Source organism: Phaethon aethereus (assembly GCF_964289735.1).
Source record: "Phaethon aethereus genome assembly, chromosome: 5".
NCBI classification, from domain to species: Eukaryota; Metazoa; Chordata; class Aves; order Phaethontiformes; family Phaethontidae; genus Phaethon; species Phaethon aethereus.
The window spans coordinates 13,151,553-13,177,676 of NC_138579.1; the positions used below are offsets into that span (position 1 = coordinate 13,151,553).

The following is a 26,124-nucleotide window of genomic DNA, read 5'->3' on the forward strand; positions in this document are numbered from 1 at the left end:
TTGAACTCATACACATGGGACAGTTTGATTTTTAACTGACTGGAATTTTTTATTTTTTCAAAGGAGAAGAAGTCTGGGTGGTGGAAATCCTAGCAAAGTATGCATGTTAAAGCATGCTGAATTTCTTTTCATTTTCTCCTTGGAGCTCATTTTCTGTTCCACAGCTGAAGTTTCATGTTGATGCTTCATCTCTGTGCTGCTGCCGTTACTTGGGGAGATTTTCGTATATGAAATTTCCTACTGAGCAACAGTGTTTCACTGAGGAAAGATGCTTCTCTTTGGTCCACCACATCAACATGCCCAAGCATGGACTGGCAAAGGCATGTGTAATATTTCCAACGGCTTGCCGTTCCTCCTTAAATCACAGAGACATATGGTATTCTTCTCATTCCTATTTTTCAGGGAATGTCTCTTAAAAAAAAAAAAAAGCCTCCTTTGGGGGTTCACAGGTCCCAGTTATCTACTGAGAAGGAGGTCGCTAAAGCAGGAGTCACATCTCGACGCATATTAGCGCGGCATCTCACGCAAGCGACCGCTGGCCTTGCTCGCGGTGCCGGGCACGAGGAGGCAGCACCAACGCTCACTGAGCCTTTCATAAGTAAGTTGTCTCAAATTAGCATAGGGGATGTTAAGGAAAGGGGCATCTATTTGCAGTTCTCTGGTGGAGAAAAGAGACAAAACCACCATCACTTTGATGCACCTCCCCACAAGCGTGGAAAAGGAAGAGCAGCATCCCCACGCCATTTCGGTCGCCTTTGCGTACCGCTGGGGGCCGAAGCGGAGGGGCGGTGGGAGAGGATGCCAGCCCGCGGGCCGGCGGCAGCTCCTGCAGAAGTGAAGCGGAAGGCTCGACTTTCCCAACCCGATATAAAGGCACTTGTAACACGGCACCTGGAGCCGCTGTCCTGCTTGGGGAAGGCTCCCCGCGCTCCTGCAAGCGCCCGCCGGTTGCGCAGCCCCGAGGGCGGTGCGTCTGTAGGAGGGCTCCGGCACTTCTGGGCTTGTTTCAGGAGCCACGGGGGGAAACGATGCGCTGAAGGTGAAGGGGTGGGCTTGGGAAAAAGGCGAACCCAAGCTTTCCCTGCCGAAAGCGGAGGCCTGGGGGCTCGCATGGTGAGAGGGGCACATCCCCAAAGGGGCGGCTCAAAAGCACGTGCAGGATGCTCCCGACACGGCTGCAGCGGCGCTGAGGAGCGCTGCGTGCAGACGCCTGGCCCTTGAGTAACCCGGCCAGGCTGCAGTAAATTGGGCATGTCCTTGGGCCCTAATTACCACCACCACCGCCTGCAGAAACACAGGGACCGTGCTTGAGAAGAAACACGGCATCCATACTGCTATTTCTCTTCCCAGTAACACCGTTGCAACATCAAAATGAAGCATGATTACAAAAGCCAAGAGTATTTCTAAAAATAAAGGAAATACCAGTAAATGCCTATGTATGAAATGTAGCATTTTATCTAACGCTACCAACGGAACTAAACGCTGTGCTGCTCGCTCTGCCGTTCCCAGAATAAGCGCGGTGCATCTCCAATTGATTTACCCTTATTACTCATTTTGTACCGGGGTTTGCAAATTCCTCTCCCAGCGCAGAACATTATTTTTCTCCGTTGCTGACGGACGGCAGCGGGCCGACTCCGATAAATCCCACTTGGTCAGAATCGAGTATCTACATCATCATCCCTCCTAAGCGACCGGCAGATAAAAACAGGGGAGGAGGAGGAAGATGAGGAGCTAAACGCCGAAGCCGACCTGCCCGGCCTAGCGCCGAGGCTCCTCGGCGCGCTGCCGCGCTAACCGGCGGCAAAGCACTTCCCCGTCTCTCCTGCGGCAGCGGAGAGGCGGCGCGGAAGAGCACTGCAGGGTACGCAAACCCGTTAGCGGTGCCTCGTCGTTAAAAGGAACGTCTAGAAAGCTCCTCGCTGCAGGAGGGAGGGAGCCCGCCCGCCCGCCGCGCCCCTCCGTATCCTTGGGAAGGGGTACGGGGGCTGGAGCCTCCCCTGTGCCTTTCTAGAGGAGCCTAAACCCGGCTCCCCGCCTCCCGAAGGGTTTTGCCCCAGGATGTTGGTGTCCCCCAGGCCTCAGCAGGAAACCACATTTTTTTTCTCAGGGAGTTCTTTTAACACCTGGGGCCTCTTGCCTGGCCTTCGCCAATTAGAGACGGAGTTGCAGAGAGCAGAATTGCTCTCATTTTGTATTTCATTTTTTCAGTTAGATTAGTTCAGGGATCAGAAAATGAAGGAGCTTAGCTCGAGTCCCACAAGCCTGCTTTTCCTCCAGGCAGCTAAATACACTGCTCTGCTTGCTAGACAAACAGTTAATCACTTTCTGCGCTCAGCATCCTCCGCCGCGCTGGGAGATGGGCCCTTGCCAGGTCCCTCAAACAGGCAAAACCACTGCACACGTAACATTTATTTCCCGTGCAGGTTGTGGCCGACATGCAGGGACAGACACAAAGAGAGGAAATCGCCTTTTGTGAGAGAGAAGCCTTGTAAATAGGATCAGGTTAAACAGTCTCTCTGACTTCCAGAGCATCTTCAACGCAACTGTAGAGCAGGAACCTATCTGATAACGTACCTATGGGACAAGTTATGCCAGGAAACACAGGGGAAGGGATTCGCTTCCACATGTTACCAGTGCCAAACACCATGGCTTTGAGGAGGGGGTGACAGGAACGATGTCAGTTCTGTAAAGTGAGGACAGCAGGAAACTTTTACTACTCAGTTTATCCCAAATGAGACTACGATGTAGGTGGCTCCTCATCAACGAGTACCAGGTTGGGAAGAAGTGTCTGGTAACAGTCTATAACCTAGCAGAAGGAGATGCAACTGGATAGACCAAGTAGAAAAAAAAAAAAAGTTGCTGGGCAAATTAAGGCAGCAAAGGTAACTTACTATTGAAGCAACCTGCCTAGGGACCTTGTGAATTCATCATTGCTTGAAGTCAGACCTGGGCTTCTTTCCAGGAGCTATGTTACAGCTCAAGAATAAATTACAGGTGTGACAGAGCTGATGTTCTGGAAGCACAGAGATATGATAAAGGCTGTGGAAACAGTCACATCAAGCAGAAGTCATTATGAATAAATCTGTATTCCTTACCTGATGGGAACAGCTGAAGTGTGTGGGAGAGGAAAGGGGAGAAAAGGATAATTAGGGCAAGCTCCCACAATTGCCTGCATAGATGGCTTGTCCTCTTCAGACATCACCTCCCAAACAGCACCGCTTGGCTCAGGAGGCTGGACGGGGTCCTTGAGCTCAGTACCAGCACTGCCGGACTCAGAGGGACCATCTCACTTCAGTACAAAATGCCGAACACATGCCCCATACGCACCATCTGCTCCCACCTCTGTCCTGCTAACCTGAGCAAATGTGGACTTGCTTTCTGGGAGCCTCTGCGATGCTACTGCCCACAGCAGAGCTGGGGAGATCAAGCTGATGTCCAATGTGTGGAAATTGCCACGGTATATCAGAAGGCAGCTGCGGGTTTAAAACCCATCCTTGGAGAGACATGAGTGTGAGACAGAGACACCAGAAGACCTAGAGGAGTCCCCCATGGAGCTGCGGAAGAGCTGCAAGTATGGCCAGCCTGGGGGTCTGAATGGGGTCTCAGTGCAGAGGTCATCAGGCAGGTTCTGAGATGTTTTAGGGCTATTAAAGTCTGAGTGGTGGGATAAGCCACACAAAACATGTCTGTGGGCCTTTCTGGCCTTCAACACCTACAAGAATTCTTCCCACTTGATAGTTTATCACTAGATGCGTGGGTCCTTCATGCCTTCCAGCACAGCTTGTGCCTCCCCCTCAAATTATACTCATCTAGACTTCTCTTCAGAGAAAACCCCCAAATAAATCATTTGTGATTCATAATTTATTCAAGCAGTTCCCAATCCTTTGGACTAGGTATTGCTTGGGTTGTCATCTGACAAGATTAATCGCTTTTCGGAGCCACTGGGAACACTTTCCCCATCCTCTCCTCCTCAGAGCTTTACTGGCTTTGGCAAAGTACAGGCCGGAGGTGCCACCTGGCACTCCTGCATTAAACACAGGCTGTCGAGAAACAGTTTGTGTAGAAAAGACAACCAAACTCAAAGTTTCACAGCAATAAAGAACATGGCACATCTGTCACTCAGATCTGCTAATGATTAATTCCCTTTGCCGCCTCGTTTCCAGCACTTCGTCACGAGCTGATTTCTAGCCCTGCTATACAGCCTGGGCTGAAGCATCCACCTGTCCACCAACTTCTGCAGAAATAAATCCCGTCAGCTCAGGGCTGCGAGCTGCGCCCACGGCGTAGCCGATACCCCGTGCCTCCTTCCCAGCTGCCGAGGACTTGCACCGCTTCCCTCCGGCCCCTCGCCGTTCCTGCCACCGCTCTTCTGCAGCCTCAGCTTCAGCACTGGACAAGAGGTGGATTTTTTAACAGTAGATTTCAGTATCTTGGAATGGCTGGAGCAATCTGGACTTACACCAAGCTTTCCTCACGAAAGACCTTTTTTCTTACAAGGTGGGTAGGAGGGAGCGAAGAAGAAATGCAAGGATGCATCCACGCCGCTTCCTCCTGTAGATTCGTCCTAAGCTTCTGCTGTAGGTAATATTTAAGACAGCAGCACGCACGCACTACCCAGCTTCCAGCCACAAGCACATGGTTTCCAAGGGCTTCTGCAAGCATTAATCAAACACATCAGGGCACACAGTTTTCACATACTAATTTACATAAATGACATGTTACTTGGTCTTCACAACTGAGACACCTAAACAGCTGAACAGAAAACACAAACTGAATCTCATAGGAATAATTAGTATATGAAAAATAAACCAAGATGAGCTAGAGCCACCCAGGCAAGTGGCCCTTGGGGTCTGCCTACGAAACAACTCATTTAGAATCAAAATAGTCACTCACTGAAGAAATTCGGACAGCATTCTCCAGGTATTCTAGGAAAACAACCTGCTATAAAAGGCTGTCGCAAAAAACGGATCTTGTGACGTGCAGCCAGACCCAGCATGGAAAACAGACCAAACTGTTCATCCATTACTCAGGAACAGTCTTAGAGGTGGGACTATGGCAGAGGTCCCAAGCCCCACCTCCCCCACAGACTGCGACAGTGCTGACACTACTCCCTATGTAGGTTCAAGGTACCTTCTGTTGACTTCTGGATGCCCACACTAGTCTGTAGCTGGAGCACAGCCCAGCAATCTTGTTGGTATGTATAAGACCAAGACATTCTTCTTCTGCTTTCCAACTTTCCTCTGTGCTTTTATTATCCATGGTTAGGAGTTTCCAGGAAAACCTGCTATAACTACCTTTGTTCCCAAGGAGCAAGCCAACACCAAGGGCAATACCCTTCTAGCATCGGAGAACTTTGGCCTTCAGAAAGCAATTCCACACTGACATTTCGCTCCAGAAGTTTCTTGCATCCAACCAAGGACCCATCTCTCCAGTCTGCTACTCAAACATGTGACCTCAGCCTCTGTTCCTCCAACAGGGCCACACTCACCACCACACGCAGCTCTTCAAGTCAGCCCCCTTCCCACCAGCACTGACTTCTCACAGGGCTTGTTTTATACAAGTCAAAAATAACCTTTGCTACTAGATGACATCTACCACAAACCTCTTGTACAACACGATATTTGAGTGCACTGCCTAAAATGACGTTCTGGGGCCTTTGGTAGCCATGTATCGCAAGGATTGGGAAACAGCTTCTTCCTTAGGTACGTAATTGCTCCTCTACAACTGTGCAACAATAACCAAGGGTTTTACCTCCCGAACACCCACAGGTTGGCAATCCAAGCCCTAACTGGGCATTATTCTAGGACTTACTTATCCGTAGGAGGGACATGTCCTAACACTTCCCATCTGCAGACATCAACGCTTTTACACTGACTTTACTACTCTCTACCCTGAGCTCACAGGTGAGTTAACGTTGACTTAGTTTTGGCAGAAATTAGCAGAAATTGTATTTTTGCTCCTCCTCCATGAACACGTTAATGACTCTCAGCAGTGCTGTGAGTCCCCCCCAGTGACCAGCAGTTGCTTGAAGCCTTTAGTATGTTCTGAATTTTTAAACAAAGATGTGTTCTCCTGAGTGTTTACAGGGCATTAAGTAAACATTAAACTTTTTTAGTAAAATGTAAAAACATTGAAAACAATCTCAATTACTCAGCTTTCCTGTATACAGCACTGTGACCTCTCTGTCCCAGGAGGCTGCAGAAACAAGACTGAGTTACTAAATGAAAAAATGCACCTTTACAAGAAAAACAGAGAAGACTCCATGGCCTTTTGGCAACCTTCAAATGCAAGAACAGCAACAAAAATAATATAAACCCTCTTTGCTTCATTTTACAGATTACATTTTCATTTCATACCAGAGCGAAAGCAAAACATTGCAGACGGACAGAAAACTGGACTACATCCAGGTTTGAAGGTACTGCCCTCTTGTTAACACATGTTACTAGTGAAATCCTTGAGATTAACCAGTTTGATCCAGGAAGTGACCAACCCCAGTTGACAAAGTAAAAAGCAAAGAGTTTCACAGAATCACAGTTTCCTGAATGCAACATAATTCCCTTCTCCAAGTCCTCAAAACAGGTTCACCGACCAACAAGGAAGCAATTCAGAGGTGCTAGATGCTCTCTCAAGTCAATAAAGCATTGCTGAAATCTTGCTGCTTCTCCCAGTTTGCTGACACTTCCCTTCATCAGCAAGGCACATCTTTCCTTGTCAAGTTTCTGCTTGGCCCCAGACACTAATGAGAGGCTGACGGGTAATCATTTAAAACTGCATTTGTTCTAACGTTATAAAGTTATTTACTATCCACTTGAGCCAACTCTTACTGCAGACTATGTAAAAGCACCTAACAAGGCTTGGATTAGGCTCCCTAGTATTCATTTAATGCCTATAGCGGGGGCATCCTCCTGTGGGGAACTTGCAGTTTAAAGCATTAATACAAAAATATCTTGGGAAATCCCACAGAAGTTAGGGAGTTTTGAGTAATTTTTATTTATATGTATATAAAAATTAAGTTTTCTCCTATTATTGTAAGAGATTTTCTCTGCACCTTGGGAGACAGGCTACCAGAAGAGGACTGAGTGTATTTCACATCATGGAAGCATTAGGCAGCACACATTTGAGGGCAGTGAAGATGCAAGTAGGTTCATAGTCATTTATTATGGATTTTTTTTTTCTTGACACTGGATTTTGAACCGCAAATCTGGAGCCCTGGGCAGATCTCAGTACTCACTGCTAACAATGCACAAAAGTAAAACCAGGAGGAGGAGAAGTTATCCATCCAGGCCTAGGGCTAAAGGCATTGTTCCTAACAAATTGCTTGACGAGTTTATCTTCCTTGTGTGCATAGCACAATTCTCTTAAATTATTTTTCTGCTGCTAAGTCCCACTGTGGTTCTGGGTCATTCATTGAAAGTCAAACCAAGAGGCTGCTTGTGATGGCGCACAGACGCGGGGTATTGTTTGCGTCCCAAGTACAGCATGGCCCTGAACCCAGGGCCTCCCACGACTAATTGCAGAAACTGGAATCTTTATTCAAAAGCTTTTAAAAGGAGAATTGTATTAAGCTTAAGAGTTATCTTCTCAGAATTTGTACCAGTGAGACTTGGTCATGCAAGGAGGAGAGAACCACCCATGGAGCAAAGGGAATGAACTTAAATAGAACATCCAATTAACTGCTTTCGGGTTTTTAGTAGTTGTTTTGAATTCTTTTTTTTAAGGGAGAACATTAACAGCACAAGATGCTAATCAGAGGTGCAAAGCTACTTTTGGCATCAGAAAAGCTGTCCCTGAAGTTGTATTGGAAAGGCCAAAAATGATGGGAAGTACATAACATTTTTGGCTTTAGTGAATGATGACCGTTCTACCTTGAGCTGTCTCCGAGAGAGGTGCGACACAGAGCCTGAAAAAATGGAAATTGGGTCCAGTGAGGTTCCCCTCCACCAGAACAGGTACATTTCTAGGGTACTGAAATACCGAGCCACAGGGGAGCTACTTCTGTTACCAGAAGCATATTTCAACACGCAACTACCTTTGGGATCTTCAGGAGGACATACATGTTTAGAAGCTCCAAAGTTTCCAACTCTGTCCCAGATTTCCCACTGTATCTTGTGGCAGGAAGCAGATTTAATCCTCCTTCACGAGGAAAGAGCACAGGACAGCAGCAGGGACCCTTCCTACAGGAAAGCAGGACAAGCAATTCAGTTATCAGTGATGGAGACAAGCCTACAGGACATGCCATGCTGCAGTTTGGGGAAACACAACATCCAGTGGCTACTGATAAACAGAATCCTTCAAGCCAAGCTTTTCTGTAGGGAACCCAATTCATCTTACATGGGGAAAAAGAAAACATAAGCCAACACAAAATTCCCAAGCCAACAGAGCAGGAATCTCTGGGAATCCGCTGGTGCTCCTGCGAATGCCCTTCGCAAGCCTCCCCACACCAGCAGCGAGGTCCTGGAGGCACTGGAGAACAGGCAGTTACTGCTTCCCAGCGGCAAGTGGCCCGGCTGCTGCGGGCTGTGGTCCAAGGCAGGTAAGGCGACCGGAGCGAGTCAAGGCTTCTTCAAATCAGCTTCTACACCCAGAATAGCACGTGCAAAATCCAGATCAGAGTGCCACAACACAACTTTCACGTGTCCAAGGGCATCTCTCTCAGTCTCCCCCCAACCCAAAGCCATTTATCCCACCCTGCCAGTAGCACGCAGAGTGTAACCATGGACCTGGCATCTCCAGGGAGCCCTCCATTCCCAGCTCTCACCCACACAGCTGTCAGCCAGCAGCTTCATCCTGGTACAAGCTCAGACTCGAAATCCGCAGCCAGCGCACTCTCACACGCTCTCTTCACCTTTCACACCAGAGAGCAGCTTGGTCTCTGCAACGCACCGGCCAGCTGCAGGCAGCCGGCACCCAGAACAGGGGAAGGCTACAGATACAATCGGGGTAGGTATGTCTCCTGGAGCACCCATCCACCAGAAGCTGTGGCCCTGCCAAGAGTACAAGTCCCTGTGATCCAACACCACTATCCTCCTGGAGGAAGAAAACCAGCTGGCAGTAAGGGTGGACCCAACGGGCAAACCAGTGCTTGCCCAACAGCCTTCGGTACCAAGAAGCCAGGAGCTGGGAACAATCTTGTGCCGTATGGAGTTCAGCTCAGTAACCGTGGTACCTCCTTCACATACCTTCAGAATTTAGGATTAATAGGGAGATTTTTCCCAAAAACCTGGAAAAGTCACCTTACCGAGCTTATGGACAGACACTTAAAAACCACCCTAGTTTTTCTCCCATCAACACTGCCTTTATCTTACGCTGTGACCCCCGGGGTGCTATTTGCAGAGAACGGGCACAACCCCCAGCCCTTCTTCCACCTGCCTGAGCAAGCCAAGCTCACTGGGTGCCTTCCTTTCATTTCCATCTGCTCGGACAGACCTGTCTTCCAGAGGATGAACCAGGATTGTACACAATCGCCCCAAAGGAGCTTTTCAAAGCGTTGGGATGATGGCATCAACATTTCCTCCTCCAGCTGGAAGTACGATGCCCAGCACTGCAGTGAGGGGTCTAAGTCCCTGCCCCATCCCGGGGTTAAGCCCAGGCAGCCATGGCACTCGCGTGGTTAACGCCCAGCTTCCACAGCTGAGAGCACGCCCTAAGCTCTGCCTGTGATCTGCAATAAGGGGAGAAATAAGCACTTTCAGGATGTAATACATTAGATCAGTTTTCAACATCTAATTTAGGATGAAATTAATTACACCCTAGAAAAGCTTCTTTCTCTCTAAGGGATTCTGGACAGCAAGCTCAGGCAGTGACATTCCTGTCGTCTGACGAATCCCGCACCTTGCGATCAACAAGGCAGGCACAAGTCTTTCTCTGCAAACCCATTGCGCCCATTCTTCTATTTTATTAATTCACCTAATTCTTTTTTCCATCATGACTTATTCTAAACCTTGAATACACAAGGCAGTATCAAGAAGTCTGCAGCTGCCTACATCTCCTATTCATCTTTTTCTTTCAGAAATCAGTTCAGTATCGTCTTCCATTTTGAAAGCGTATTCAGGCCTTGCTAAGCCAGTTTCGTATGCCAGGTGTCAGACAAATTCTGTGTTCCCCCAAAGTGTGCAGATGGGGAAAAAGCTCCTCCCAGCTCACGTGGGCATGCTGTATTTCCATCAATCCCCCACACCTTCTCTTGTTCCAAACTACTGTCGTGAAAACTAAATGTTCATCCAGATTCAGAAGAAACATCTCAACCTCCCCCTCACCATCATCTCCGGCTGGAAACAAACAGAAGTCAGCATGGCACATGCCAGTTCTTCTCTTACTCCCCTCTCCTGATCTCCCCAGGGTAAACTCCTTGGCTGATCAATGTTTTTCCCCATCTCACAAGTCCCTGCCCTTTGCAGGCTCGGCCCGCACCGCCTTCCGTGCAAGCTTCTCCCTCTTCAGTAGGGGAAACTGCCAGGCAATTTCTCCATCTTTGATAAAAGTTCAGACCTCCTGTATGCTACTGTCCTCAAGACTTCTCTTCTTGATGACTTCAGAAACTAGTTACCTTACTATTTACATACACACATGCACATTTTGTTTACCATTTACTAAAAGCAAGACCAGAAATTACATCTGCTTTTAGCAGTTCAAAGACAATCTGGGTGGATAAGCCAGAGCATGGTTTAGAGGGGAATGAGATACTAGTTTGACACCCAGTTCTCTCTCAAACATCACACTGCATCTTTCAGACTGGAAGTTAGTTTATGAAATAAAATCCACGCCTATACTGTTATTTCATAAAGTTGATACTTGGGGATTAGATTAAGATCTCGGCACACAAACAGCCCTAGCACCGAACTCCAGCTCATACCACATCCTGCAAGGCAGCTCCTGCCCTAAGGGAGAAGTGCTCAGTGCCGCTGTGCTGTTCACACTCTGCAGCTTGCAGAGGTGGGAAAGGCCCGGAAGACACATGCATGTGTTCTGGAAACTAAGGTTTCCCCATATACACGTATTCCCATTCTTAGTTAAGGTCCAAAGCTTAATTAGAGGTCAGACCTTAAAGTCTAAACCATAGTAGCTGCTGGAGTGCTGATGCCTTAAGACTTCAACACTGGAAGTTATCAGATACGAATTTGCCTATGTAGGAAACAGGCTATCAGGAATATTAAGCACAGCATTTTTACTCAATTCAGCATTAACTCAACACTGCATTCCCATTTACAAATACATACCATTACTAGGCAGAAATGCAGCACCTGTGTTTTTAAAAACAGCATTGCCACTACTTTACCTGGGCTTCTGGACTCCTCAGGAGATTCCTCAGGTATGTGTTTGGGCAGATGAAGTTTCCTCACCTGCTTATGCTCCTCCACTGAAAGGAGGGGAAGTTCCTCCTTCTTTATTTGTTTTTCTTTTACTTTGGCTTGGGGGGCACATGGGCAGGAGGGATTGGTTCATGTTGAAGGTTAAGGGCTGAAAGATCTTCCAGTGAAAAAACTCCACTAAAAAAGTGGATCACTACCTTACAATACTGGTACCATGCTCTCCACCACCAGGGAAACTACAAAGATGCTTTCCAGTAAGGAAACACCCTCAACTCTTAAAAATGCCCTCTGTGCTTCCAAAACCCAAGCCCATCTCCTTCCCCACCCCCCTTGCTTTACAATACATGACTAATTCCTGCCCTCCGTACACCGCAGCACTGGAAACCACCACAGTATCTTGCTGTATTAGTTCTGCTGCATTTAACGCATGCGAGCAAAGCGGAAAACTACTCCTCATTTGTCCTGTGCTCACACTGAGACGCACACAGCACTGCCAGTACCCTACCTGTTGAATTTTAGAAGACAACACAAAGCAGTTTCCACCAAACTGTCCTATAATGTCTCATCTGTGCTTCTGCATTTAGTGCTTAGTTGCATCCAGCACACGAAGACAGAAAATATCCCAAAGTTCAACCCCAGCACAAAATTTCCTGCTGTTTTGTGCATCTGTGATAGCAACATCTACACACTGCTAAGCTTCAAGGGTGAGAGTTGCCTTTTCCTATATATTTTAAATTCACTTTCATTTGCAGGCCAAAGATGACGATCCTGGTAACTTGTGCAGCCAAGTGCTAGCTCTTTACAGGCAGCAGACAGCAGTTTATTCTTCAGGTCCTCACGATAACAGCGATGACTCTGTTGGCTAATCTCCCACCGCCTCCCAAACACGAGAGCGGTCTGCGACAGCGCTGCCGTTGGCTGAAGATTATGTCCATGCCGGCCGGGCTGCAGAGCGTGTGGCTGCACGGCCGGGGGACAGAATACGCCGCACCATCAAAAAAAGGAGCAGCGGTCCCTCCAGGGCCACTGGCACGAATTGCACCAGGCAGCCCCAGCTGGCAGCATCGTACTAGAGGCTGCTCCAGACCAGGGCTCTGCCAAACTGGCCCCAGCAGCAGACTGGAGACCTGCGCTCCCACGACACATACATGCAGACAACGCAATGCGGGAAGGAGCAAAACCCAGATGGGTCTCCTGACCAAAATCTGAAAAGTAGGGGATCAGTTACATATCAGAACCACATTTTAGATCAATAACATTTTACTACTTTTTTTTTTTTACATCAATGGCTTGAAAAAATTTTATTTGATGTCAGCAAACATTGGAAATCATAGAAAAATGAACTATGTAGAATTTCACAAAGGAATTTACCCCACTATAATTCCTCATACAGTAAAATAATTCAAAACCAAATGTTACTTTTCAGTGGCTAAGCAATTTTATAATGCTATGAACATTCATCACAGTAAGTGTGCTGAATAATAGAAAACAGGCAAAAAAGACATTTAAAATATTACTTACAACAGCATTATTACAACATACTTTCTTTAAAATCCCAACGAGTATTTTATCACTTCAAAAGCTATACAGCATTTCCATTATATTTGCAAACTTAACCTTATACATCTTTTAAAATCTTGAAAAAACTTCTTTTAAGCAATCTATAAGCAGTTAACAAAATTGATAAAATCTACATAATGGAATACTATACACTCCAGTATAAATTTTATTTTAGGAGAATATGAATGTAAACACTCATTATTATACAACATGCATAGACTATACTGACCTTCCATCTTCTGAACTGTAACTTTCACTGCAATTGTGCTTTACTATCAACAGGAAAAGCTGCATTAATCCAGGGAGTGGCAGAAAGTATTTGCTTTAGGGGCATTGCACAAGATCACTAGATTTTGACTTGCTGAATACAAGCTGGAGCTAATAAAAATAATTTTTCTTTTTTTTTCTGTAGAAGAGTAAATATCAGGCCACTCATCGCTGAATGGGCTATGCATAATTTTATACAGATTTGAAAAAAACACGCATTATCAGAAAAATCTTCTATGACATTTTTGCGCTTCATTGACTTGGAGATTTGTGTTCACAAATCCAGTGATCAAGTTAGTGTAATGCACTGTTTGGCTCATATTTGGTGTGCAAGAATACCAACAGTATATTAGCGATTTAGAGAATAAAAACTGAAATTTAAAGTGACAATGAGCATATTTTAATACATAATGTTTCAGATGTATTTGTACAGGAAAAAAATGTTTGTCAGGGCATTGCTTTAAGGGAATAAGAGTTTCACTCTTATATTAACTATTAAAAAAGTGTTCTAGTGGATACTTATGGGGTCTTCCTGGTTGCAAACTTGTAAAAATATATTAAGAATTCATTATCCCCATTGGTATTAAATATATCAAGACACAACCATTGTGGTTGCACTACCAGTTATGGCTACTATGGTCTTAAGCATCTGATTGTACATTGTTGCTATATTGTTAAGCACAACTGAGGCATGTATTTTTTTTCCCTTGGTTATAAGATTATATTACAAAAATTGATCACTGTTTCAAACCAGTTAAACACGAATATTCAAGTAACAAGGTTGTTTTAATGGATAAGCGAAAAAAGAAGTTACCTAGCACTTTACACAACTACATAAAAATTAAATAGAACAAATGAAATTTGTTTATGCATATGCAATACACTTTTATATCTTTAAGATTTCTAAAACTAAAACTTAAACTATCATTTTCTTTAACGATACCATATTTTGCACAATAACTTATACTTAGGAGAAATAATTTCCCATTTTCCACGAAATATATATAATTATGACATTCACATTGATAGTTTAAGAAACAAAATTTGAGTGAATATTCTATCTTATGCAGTTATCTTTGTGGACCCTTCTATTCAGAATGCAACCAGTTGATGTATCTAATGCTTGACCCATTTAAAAAAGAAAAAGAGGGTCTTCACCTAAACAAGACCAAACCATTTAAACTTTCAAAAGCTAAAATGATTTCATCGCATTTAAAAAGATAGTTAAAGAGAACGTAAAAAACTAAACGTTTAAAATACAGTGCTATTATATTGTATGTATCATCTACAATAAGATAGCAGTCAACTGAAAAGTAATTAAACAACTTTTTTCTTCCTAATATCATGAATTCTACATGTTTCCCCCTACCCCTTAGGGATGAAGCCAAAACACAACTTTTCTGATCATAAAGTGGATAGATTTGAGGGCAAAAACCAATGAGAAGTCCTCACAGGTAACTTCACTGGCCAGCAGAAGCCTCTCCTGCTGAGTTTCACCAGCTGGGATGGCAAGCTCACACAACCCCCTCACACTGGCGAGGATCTGTCTCCATGCATTGGTACTGGCAGGAGGCTTAATACTAGAGTATTTCTAATGAGCGGCATTGCTTTACACCAGAACCATCAGCTGAATTCACAGTGCTATTTGCCCATCTTTAATCCTAATTCACACTGGCTAACAACTAGTGTCCTTTCCCACAAGAGACTCCCAACTCCAACTGGCACAGGACTGAAGGGACATCTGCAGGGCCACCATCAGAGTTGCCAGTTCACATGAACAGCTGTAGAGATGCTGCCACAAAATTGGGATTACAAGTTTCCTATACAGAGGACAGGGAATAGCTCCCTTCCATCCTCCCATCACCTCAAAGGATCTCTCTGGAGCTACCAGAATGAAACTGCTCAGAAACAGTTTCAAAGTGTCTGAAACAGGCCCATTTGGGGCTCCACACTCTAGCTTGCCCTAAGAAATGCCCATCTGCTCCTTCGTCTGTGTGTTGTTGCTTGATTTCTGATGCTGAATTACCTCCCTCACACAAGGCCCAAGGAGAAGACCAACCTCACCAGTATGTGAGGCCACCTCCCCTGCCTTTCTTTGGGTTGTGTCTACACTGCAGGAGGTGCAGTCACAGCTGGCTCTGTTAGCCAGCTGGCATTAGCCTACCTCATTTAGCTGCAGAGAACAGAGCCATCACAACACACAACATGGCACAGCCCAGCAGCTCAAACATCAGCACCAAGTTCCAGGCTAAACTCCGAGCTACAGCACCTTAGCTGCAGGCCAGGACATGGACTAGCTCGTTTCAGGTTGTGTTAAGAGAGGCTGGTGCCATACATTGCTGTGAGCCATCTTGGCTTGAACCCTCTGTAGAGGAAGTGAGGCAAGGAAGGTCTTTTTTCCCACCTGCAAAGACACCTGGTGGTTTCTTCCAACATCATGAAATTAACCATTTTTAAATGCTTTGTGACTAGTGTTATTTTGCAGCTTTCCACTGGACAAGAAGTAATACTGCTGCTTCTAGCTTCTCTGAACACTGTGCTCAGCAGTCAGCAACTACCTTCTTCAAGGTGCAAAGTCCTCATACAGGACTTTCAAGAACAGCTCAAGTTCAAGCCAGCTAGATAGGCCACTGCACAGGTCATCTGAGCAGAGGGCTGGGGATCTGAAAGCTGCATGCACCAAGTATTTGGAAAAGCACCTCTTAGATTTTAAATTGCATATTTTGGTTCAAAACATGAAAGCAATGTGTGCTTCAGAAGGGTTAAAATGGCCAATGAAACTAACCCAGTTCTTCTCCATTAAACTTCTAAGAGACCAAACTACACGAAGGTTGAATTTTGTCCTCCAACCCTCATCCAGACATCCAGCGGGAGAATAGTTTGATGTCTTTGGCAAACAGAGCTCTGAAAAGGAATGAGACACTGGGACAGAAAGGGACCTATGATAGCCAAATGTAAAAAGGCACATATTCCAAAAGGAGAGGCACCAGATAAAGTTGTTTTGACTTAATCCCGCAGAGGATCAGGAAAAAGAAAGTTGTGTAGCACTCATTTAACAAGTTACAATGCAAATGCTGAATGCGAGGGGTTAAATAGCGTATCAAACAGTTTCAGGTTACGTATTCCCTTTTGCACTAAATAAAAGCCATTAAAATATACAGGAATAAAATGCTCAATTAGGGAGCTTTCTATGAAGCAAGAACACACAAATACAGTGGAAAGAATTGCACAAACCAGAAGTGTAATGAGTTACGTTTACAACCTTGGACTAACCAAACCTTAGAAATAACATTTCCTATCACTTTGCATTACTCAAGATTGCTTGTTAACATGCCCTGTCATTTCAGAACAAACCTGACACCACTGGCATGTGCACAGGCCTCTCCTTTATAGAAAGCTCACTAGTAATAGTGTCATCGTAAGAATACACAGGAAGCGGAGACCACAAGGCCATGCAGCAATACGTACTCATACCCTACGGACCAAGTATTATAAGAACTCCTAATGTGTAGAGTTACTGTGGGGCTGCTAAGGAGCTCCTTGTTTTGCAGGTTGGTCAAAATTTACAGACAGGTGTTACTGGTTCTAGAAATCCTCATGCTTAGCAGGACATTGATGAAATGGAGAGCTCAGCTACCTGGGTGCTTTTGAACGAAAGTGGAGGCAGTATGGAGGAATGAGGGGAGATTAAGGCAGATGTAGCACAGGACTGGAAGCGTTTGCCTTTTTTTGGTAATAGCTGCTTGTCCACAGATATGATGCAGATGGCTGTCTGAGGTTTGCTAATACCTGATATCCTGGATAACACAGTAGTCAACACAAATTGTTCTAGGCTACAGCACCTTCTCACGAAGCAGATGCATATCTGACATCAAGAACAGAAGTAGCCTGGAGGGAAGGGGGAAAGGGGAGAAAAAGGAGACATTTAGTTTAAAAATGAATACACACAGGCTTTCTTGCATCTCCAGACTTCACCCCAGATCCACAGTACTGAAACAGACAAGACAGACAACTCTGGAACATGGGAGGAATCGCAGCAGCTTTCCTTATTCTGAGCCACACTGGGGAAAAAAACCAAACAAACAAAACAAAAACAAACAAAAAAAAAAACACACACCAAAAAAAAAAACCAACCCAACTGCAGCCACTTGCTATGAAAACACACTGAAGGGGAAAGTCCAGAGCAGTGAGAGGGCTGATCAAGCTTTTACTAGGCTGGCAGCCAGATAGGCAAGGCATAGCAGGAAAGAGAGCACCCAGGGGACTTCAGTGTTAGGCCAACAAAGTCTTCTCCTGGTTACTGCTGACTGAGTCCACCTGATGACCAGTCACCTGTGCAAGTGCTCTCAAGAGCAGGCACCAGCTGCATGGTACTGAACAGCTCAGGAGGGACTAGGATCACCGCCTCCTAGCCCTTACAGATCACTTATGTGATAAGCCCAACAACATTTCACTTTACTCCCAGAACTGCTCAGACAAGCAAGTGCTGACTGGGTGCCCATGTTACATCTGAAGGCAGGAGCATCGCATTTACAGCCAATCTGATGTGCTCAGAGAGCATGGTGGCCATTAGATGTCCACTGTGTGACACTCCTGTGTCCCTTCCTTGTGCATTTTTATAAAAAGCTGCAGGCCTGATAGTTAAAAACCCCTCGATGCTGCCAGCACCCTCTTCCTCCCACCCATGACATATCAGTTCCTACTGTCCAGAATAGGCTTCATCAAGAACCACAAGCTAGTGTAAGGCATACATGGTATGTCATGGCTGGCAGCTCGCTGCCACCCTGCCTGGCTCCTGCCTGTGTCAGCCTGGTACAGGCAGGCTCTGCCCTCATCCCTTACTGTACTGCAGGGCGCAGTGAACCGCCTGATTCTCACAATAGCTGCCTTTTCTCTAGGCTCTGCAACTATTCCCAGCGGCCTATTGTTTTGGTCCCCTTTCCACCACTCAGCACTTGCTCAGTTCCAGCCTGGGCGCTTTCCAACACTACTTTGGGGATCACGACTGCTGCTCCACCAGCCATTTCACCAGACCTTGCTGTCATGCCTCCACTCTCCCTCCTCCTCTTCCTTTGCTAACTTGGCTGGGATCCTTATTGCTCCAGTATGCGCACACTTGGCCACATCAGAACACTCCAGTTCCTCCTGCAACCCAACATATTTTCTTCCTATCTTGAGAAGTGAGGGTGCATTTGAAGCCAGGAAGAATCTCAGAGGGCTCACAGAAAAAACGCTCTGCATTGCCAGCAGATACAACTCTACTGGTCAGAGGAAAAGACAGCGACATGAGCCACCTGTCTTTCAAATGGGTGGCTGTGTACTAGTACCACTGCTGCTTTGTTCTACCTCTCAATTCTGGAAGAATGGGACAATTTCATTCACACCCTTCTGAGAAGGCAAGTTTTTTGAGTTTGGTTTTGTTCATCTGTCATATGTTTGGACTTAGTCCCCAAATACCAGCATCTTTGATTAACACATTAGGATTTGCGAAGGAATGGTGTTCTGCTTTCTGAATGCCTGAACAGCGACGTACAAGTGAGCCAACCATAATCACGGCAACAAAAACATACAATACACTGAGAAGTCTTCACTCCATGCGAGACCAAAATTTGCCTTACACTGTTGACTGTGCTTGCATTGAGAAGATAGGGCTTTTGTGCCACACTGTCTTATAAAATTAGGCCAAAGGGAGCCCTAGATCAGACATTTTTAACAGGCAAATCTCTAGCGGGGTTTTCTTTTGCAAGACTCTGTTAATACTACATTTTTGTAACTAGCTTTCATATTTAAACACTCTACAGTCTCTTAGTTAACTTTAAACACACATTGTCTTTGGAGAAGTGTTATCTCCATGAAGCTCCATCAAGGAGATGCTGTTTCTAAAATTTTTGACTTCACAGAAACTGCTGTAAAATTAAGGAAACTTTGTCTCTAGGTAATTCCAGAGTGAACAGTTTCACACACTCGCCTTGTTTATAGCTTTCTTCCCCAAGTGAAACCACTCAGTTGTCAAAAATAAAAGAGCAAGCTTTGCCTCGGAAGACTGTACAGTCCTACAGAGCCAAACCTAGAACAGCTTGGAGAACTGAGTGCAGGGAAAACATCCAAGTGAGATAAAGGTGTATGGGATTTTGGCAGCAAGAGGCATTAAAACATCCATGTGCTGATGAGATACAGATACTGTCAGAGGGCTGCAAGTTAACTGTTCTCTTTCCACTTTCATATATGTCTGGAATTCCCAGTTCCCAATATCAGTACTGGAATCTGTATATCCAGAGGAAGTAAAATATGCTCAGATTGAAGATTGTCAAAAACGGCTTTTGCAAAGAGTGTGTGTGTGTGTGTATATATATCTGTGTGTGTGTGTGTATACACACACACACCCCCCCACACCCTCCCCCCCATTTGAATTGAGCTCAGATTGGGAATTTTGTGACTTTTAAATTGGATTTACCTCATCTTCCTCTTCAGACATTTTAGTGGAATTATCAGGGGATTTTACAGGCTTCTGGCTATTGGTTCCATTTGCCTCCTCTTTGCCATGCTCTGCCTCCCACTCCTGTAGAACTTCATCTATGTTGAAACGACGTCGATAATTTACAAAAAAGTTTTTCACTTGCACCACAGATTTGTTTCCAATCACATCAGAGATTGCCTGAAAGTCTCGGCCGTATTTCCGGATTGCTAAAAGCAATAAAAAGACAAACAAGAGCAATGTGTTACTTCCACAAAGACCACAAATCAGGCTCAAGTCATGGCATAAGGATCCAAAGCTGAACTTCTGTCAAGGTTTCAAGCCTTTCTCAGATTAATCCAGGAAGAAAAAAAGTCTAAATTGGGCAAGAGACACAGTTAAGACTAGCCCTGGAGAAGAAAATAGAGGTGTAGTAGAGATGGGCAGAGCCAAATCTAGAAGACCTGGGTAAATCTGCTTGTACTACTTGAGACATTACACAAGCAAAGAGCATAGCAGTAACTCAAGTGGAGTTTCACTTTCTGAAAAGCTTGGACAAGCAGAGATTATTTGCAAACATTGATATGGTGAAATTTATACTGCCCAGGGAGGGGAAAGAGGCAGGGGGAGTATTACTTCCTTGTTCAATTCTGTTCTTTGTGCATTAATACACAGCAATGTCAAAATCCTTCATTAGCCACTAAAGGGAAACACAGCTCTGAAATGCAGCAGTTTTGATTATCACTAGGTGAAGTACAGACAGACTTGTAGTGCCATACCTTGCACAGCAAGAAGCTGCTCATCTGTGGTCCAACGAGCATTAAATTTCTGAACGACCTAGACAAAAAAAAATTATATAAGCAAATATTTTCACTTGTATCTGAGCTCATAAAAGCCTCACAAAAACACAACACTGAATTAACTGCTAGTCAAACTCTGTAATTCCTTTTAGTAGCAACAATGCTTTCAACAAAAAATTGCATATGGCATCCATTCAGTTAACTGTGACATATGCTGCGCCTGTAAGTCACAGTAATACAGAAAGATAAGGAATGGTCCAAGCAGATAACCAACACCCACACTCTTCCAAAGCACCTACTTATTTTTATCACAGACACCCTCTGTAATCTCAGTCAAATTATTTCCAGCATGAGGTGCCAGAGTTGGAAGGAAAACAGCAAAAGCACCAAGTGCCAAGAGAAAGATGGGCCATTAACATCCTCTCCTACGTTTCTCAGTATTTAGAGCAAAGCAACTACCTGTCTCACAGGGGCATACAGATACACCACTGACAAAACATGGTATATCTGGGATATCTGTACTTCTGTTAGAAACCACTTTCACATGTTAAACACTGCTCTTTCTTCTTATCTCCCATCTGCCATTTCCATTACACAACAACAGTGAATATGGTAATGGCCTTGATTCACACAGACAACAGTGTAGGACATTGGTCCTAGTTGACTGGCAACAGGAATAGCCCTGGTATGTAAACACAGATTAGCATTTATCCCCACAAAAAACAAGGGTCAGAAAATGATCCTACCTCTGGAAGTCTGTATTGTTCTATACCACCTTCAAGTTTTTCTTTGAGTGCGCTGTTTGTCTGTTTGATATTCTGAATCTGAAAAGAAAGTTTCATCCCTTTACCAAGGACAAAAAGACTTCTTTGGACAAGCCTTCTTCCAGCAGCTCTGGCTGGAACCCCATAAGCTCAGAATTCCAGTTTTCCTCACAACCTCCCTTTTCCAAAAAGAAAGTTTCTTATATTGGAATAAAGGAATGCAGGAGCAGCTGGCACATCAGGAGACTCCACTTAATTTTATTCTATCCTGTCTGCAAGTTATTTGGAACAAGAACTGCCCCAACTTCCAGGTCTGTATAAAGCCCAGCATAAGCAGAAAGGCCCTGTTCACAGCAAGTAATGAATCAAAGACTGCTAGAGAGCTCTGCTTCTCCCAGAGTGCCAAGCAAAAGGCTTTAGGCCAAAATACCAATTCTATTAAGTTTAATAAAGGTCTCGAGCCAGATCTCTGCTTTAAAAAACAGTGAAAATGTTCAGATCTAGGAAAGAAACTCATGTAGTAAATCTGTCTTTACTAACAGATATTTGAAAAACGTTTAAAAGACAGATCCATCAGGGAAGCAGAAGGTATGTAGGGAAGTTTCTATGGTGCCTGAGAAAGAATGAACCAAACATATTTGCCTGTTTCAAAAGTAACATAGGAAAAAGCAAAGGAAACTGACTGCTGCAGATGGAAATCAGATACTGCTGAAACCAGTGTCTTCTGAGGGAAGTTCATAGTTAAAACAGGGAACGCTGAACTGCAGGAAACACTAAACACCAACAAATGTTCTTTCAAGCCAATGTTATGGACTTTTCCTTGCTTCCATTTAGGTAGAAAGTAGGCTTGCCCATAGAACTAAAGCATAAGAGATGCAAAACACAGGGCTGCATTAGTTTATAGCACAAGGCTAGCAGCTTGTCAATTCACCCACATAATGATGCGCATCATCACTCTCAAGCTACAAATTCCTGTAAACTCTGCAGACAGGACAGGCACTACCACCAAAAATAGCAGTTATTCTTGAACTATCCCATCCATACCTGTCGTTTGATTGAGACTAATTCCATGTCCAGTTGTCTGAGTACAGTGGTAGCAGCTGTTGCGTTGGCAGAAACGGCCTCCACATCTTCTTGGGAAAGGAACATTCCTTTGGGAGGTTTCCTCTTCGCTCTGTTCTTGGCCTGCGTACTGTGCTTCTCCTTCTTCACCTGAGGAACGGTTTCAGCGGGTGGCACCTGGCAAACAGCCATCATTTTACAAAACTAGATGATCTTTAAAGGTCCCTTCCAACCCAAACCGTTTTGCGATTCTATGACTTTTAGCCATCCTCAAAGCTTGGAGAATGAAAAAGGTAGCTTGCAAACAAGTAGACAGTTTTGCTTTAAGTGGCATGTCATACAAATACAGTCTTATACAAATCCCTCCTTTCTTCTAGGCAGCTTTCAATGTTTACGGAGATACTGGTTGTCTTCTCTGTCCATTCTCATTTTGGGAAACAAATGCCCAATTTTTCAGCAGTTATTCTGGTTATTTTCAAACGCTCCAAAACCTTTCTTCCGGCTTTCATCACCAGGCCTGAACATGCCAGTTTAACTGAGCACCAGAAGGAAACAAAGTGGAGTTTGGAGACAGGGGAAGAACACAACTAGAAGAGTTTACAGAGACTTGTTTTTCCTACATGCCAGACAGGAGAAGGAATAAACCAAATTTATTTAAAGGCTAAGGATAAAGGAGCGAAGTGACTACAAAGTAATTCTTAGATCGTTACACAGTTTCTTGGAAGCCAAGCTTTCTTGCATAGCACCAATATATCAACTGTTCTGTTAAACTAATGCAGTTTTGCCCACAAATAGAATTTAAGTCTCCTTTGGAAAAGGGAGTATTTCACACACCACTAATTATATTTATGCCTCCTCTCTAGAGCAAAGAATTAGGTGCACACCTCTAACAGGTAGATTAGCTAGGACACTATAGTACAGATTCTTCAAGAGCACATCTGATTCTCTAATACCAAAACAATTTCTTCCAGAAGTTATTTTCAACAAGCAACTCATACCCAAGATTTATTACCCAGTGGCTGGAGCCTGGCCAAGCACACAGAACAGAAGGGTGGCAGGGAGAGAAAAAGCAGAGAGGAGGCCGCACATATGAAATCCTCTACTTGATCACTGCCAGCTTTAAACATATTGGCTTCACTTAGCCCTATTGTTTCCCTCCTAATTTGCAGCTACATGTAGTTTCTACACAGTTTGCAGCACTTGCTCATTACTGAGCACTAAAACGCTCTCATTCAAACCCACACAAGGCTGAGCACAAAGCCCCATGTAAGCATGAGGTTCTGCCTCCCAAAGACTGGAGGACCCCAGCACAGCTGCTAGCAGATAAAAGTTTGCACCTTCTTCATGAGCTCAACAGCCAGAGCCACACAGAAGCAGTAATGTGGAAAATGACCTGCTCCCAATTTCTTTCTTCCTCCCTTTAGTGCAAAGGACTCCATGAGAGACAATGCCCAAGGCAAGCCTAGGGGCAAGAGATAACTACTGCAGGATGGATACTCTATCTCTTTTTGCAGAAGGGAGCGGGGAGGAAAAAACAGACTGGTTTAGCTATGAAAGTGTGAGGTAAGCTCTACACTCTGCTTCAGAAGTGAGCACTCTGGTAACTGAGCTGGGCAAATTATTCAACATGGATAGACATTGGAGATTTATTCATATTTCATCTACATACAAAATTTCACAGGATCATGCAGTAAAGTCTCACAACAGGTTCAGGCTGTAGGTTGACCAACATGCAATGCCGACGGTGCAAATATCCCAGAAACCTCAGTATTAAGGGAAAATGAAAGCAGTTTCAAATGGTTGTTTTACACAGTTCAAAGAATGTGAACTTTTTTTGTGTTGCGGACAAGCAGCCAGAGCTCCAGCAGAATGGCTTCTGACAGCTCCAAATGTCTCTAGGCCCCGGTGGTATTGCACAGGCTCTGAAAATCTGAACGTCTACCCTAGCTTGGAAACTCTTGCTTTCCTGGCCACACACATCTCTCTGTAGAATTAAATAAATTCATGAAAACCAGAGAGAATTAAAATGCAGGGATTTAGCAGTGTTTCTCAGTTTATTTAGATATTGCCACTGCTATCCAGCATACTTCAGTCTTACAAACCCTTTAATACAAAAAAGGTTCCCTTCCCTACACACTTCATGATGTAAAAAGAAAAGACCAAGCTATATCAAGACATGTAAAAGCAGAGGATGAAACGGGAGACATTTCCAGGAACAGGGAAGCTGTGGAGAAAGCAGCTCTAGTTCATGACCTCAGCGTTATGGAGTCACTATCTGAGGAAACCTGAACAGCTGCACTAACACTGAAAGTACCAAAAAAAAGGGAAGATTCCCCCTCCAATGATCCCCAAAAGAGGAAACAGACGAGAGATTTCAGATACTCTGAGAAACCCCAGTATTACTCGGCAAGTCATACAGTAACTGACATGTCTCAGAGCTGGAAAAACCACCTCTGCAGAACTGGGACAGGGAGGTTCTTTACGGTAAGAGTCCTGGGCTGGTGGTTATCCCCAACCCTGGCATGTCTGACCACATCATTAAAAGAAACGTTAACGATCAAGAAAGAACATATCCCCCTCCTGGATACCTGCTCGCTCTCTCAAGGTATTTTCAACCAGTCCCAGGCTCAGGTACTGCAAAATCAAATCAAATTAACTCTGAACAGGCTATGCAGCTTGTCAGCTTCATTTCAATCAGCAGTACAACCCCTGTCCACAAGAGCCCACACAAGGCTGCCCACCAATGCATGCACAGACAGACTGCACACGCTCCATGAGTTTTGGTGTCCCCTTTCAGATCGGTTAGTGTGCCATGGCCTGTATTAGTGTGACAGGGAGGGCAGGCAGCCTCCTCCCATACCAGATAATCTACAAAAATGTCTTGATGGTAGCTATCAGCCATCTGCTCTGGTTTGGCCTTACAACAGAGGAAGCCAATTTGGCGAAGAACTATCTTTCCCTCTTCTGCAGCAGGTTCAGAGCATGCCAGCATGGTAGGGAAGGAAGCAATAAGGGGGACTGAAGGGAGGTCTCTTACAGATGCAAGCTTTCAAAGAGCTTATGGAGAAATCCAAACTTGGAAATTTATTAAAATAATGGGAAATGAGATAATAGTATTAATTATTCACAAGACACACTGGAGAGCTGCGGTATGCAGCTCTAACTTAGCCAAGCGAGAACACTTCGAGTTTGTATGTTGCTGAGGCTTTTGAGAACTCAGCTTCTTGTAAGGGTGAACATGAATGGCCTCACATCCACTCTGCTCCTAGGAAGTCATCAGGGATGTCAGTTCCTTTGGTGGAAGTAACAGCTAGGCTTTTCTGTAAAGTCAAGAGAGCACCTTGGCGTGGCTGAAGAACAGACTAGAATGCTGTGATTCTTCAATTATTTCCACTCAAAAAAATTTATTAGAAGAATCAATCTCACTGACAGTGACTGACAAAGCAGCTGCTCTAGGCCCTTGTTTTTGCTCGTGTGCAATTGTGGTTTTACATAATTTGAGGTTTTTTTCCCCCTACGTATGTTCTTTAAAAAATTTTTTTTGAAAAATTGAAAGAGAATGACTGTGGGACAGAAATCAGGCTACGAGAAATCAGGAAAGGGAGCTCCTTCAAGGAAAGGCAACCTTCAGGTAAACATCTTCCTGTAGCACTCACACATACAATCCATGCTGCTGCTGAATGGCAAGGCTTTTTTATTTAGTAACAGACAACCAGCAGGTTATACACATGAAAATAAAGTATGCGCTTTCCTGTTAAGCATCACAGACTAGGTTTTCAAAATTGTTATATTTGTGTGGCTCTATTTTAATCTAAAATTGTATGCCCACTTAAAATGAAGTATTTGAAATGAGGTGCAAGTACTACGTTTTAAGTAGAGAAAATATTCTGTGCTTAACAGCAGATGAA

The 26,124-nt window shown here is 44.6% G+C and overlaps 1 protein-coding gene across 1 annotated transcript in view; it reads right to left on the reverse strand.

Moving 5' to 3' along the window:
• Positions 1-16,453: 16,453 nt before the first annotated feature.
• The window catches only part of RCOR1 (REST corepressor 1), a gene marked incomplete at its 5' end in the record, with an annotated part of 84,445 nt that continues 74,774 nt past the window's right edge, over positions 16,454-26,124 (reverse strand). Inside the window, 5 exons of the mRNA XM_082001057.1 lie at positions 16,454-17,024; positions 19,591-19,820; positions 20,370-20,427; positions 21,137-21,214; positions 22,199-22,393. Coding sequence (XP_081857183.1) covers positions 16,983-17,024; positions 19,591-19,820; positions 20,370-20,427; positions 21,137-21,214; positions 22,199-22,393 — 603 coding nt within the window. The 3' untranslated portion in view covers positions 16,454-16,982. The remainder of the gene's footprint in view (positions 17,025-19,590; positions 19,821-20,369; positions 20,428-21,136; positions 21,215-22,198; positions 22,394-26,124) is intronic.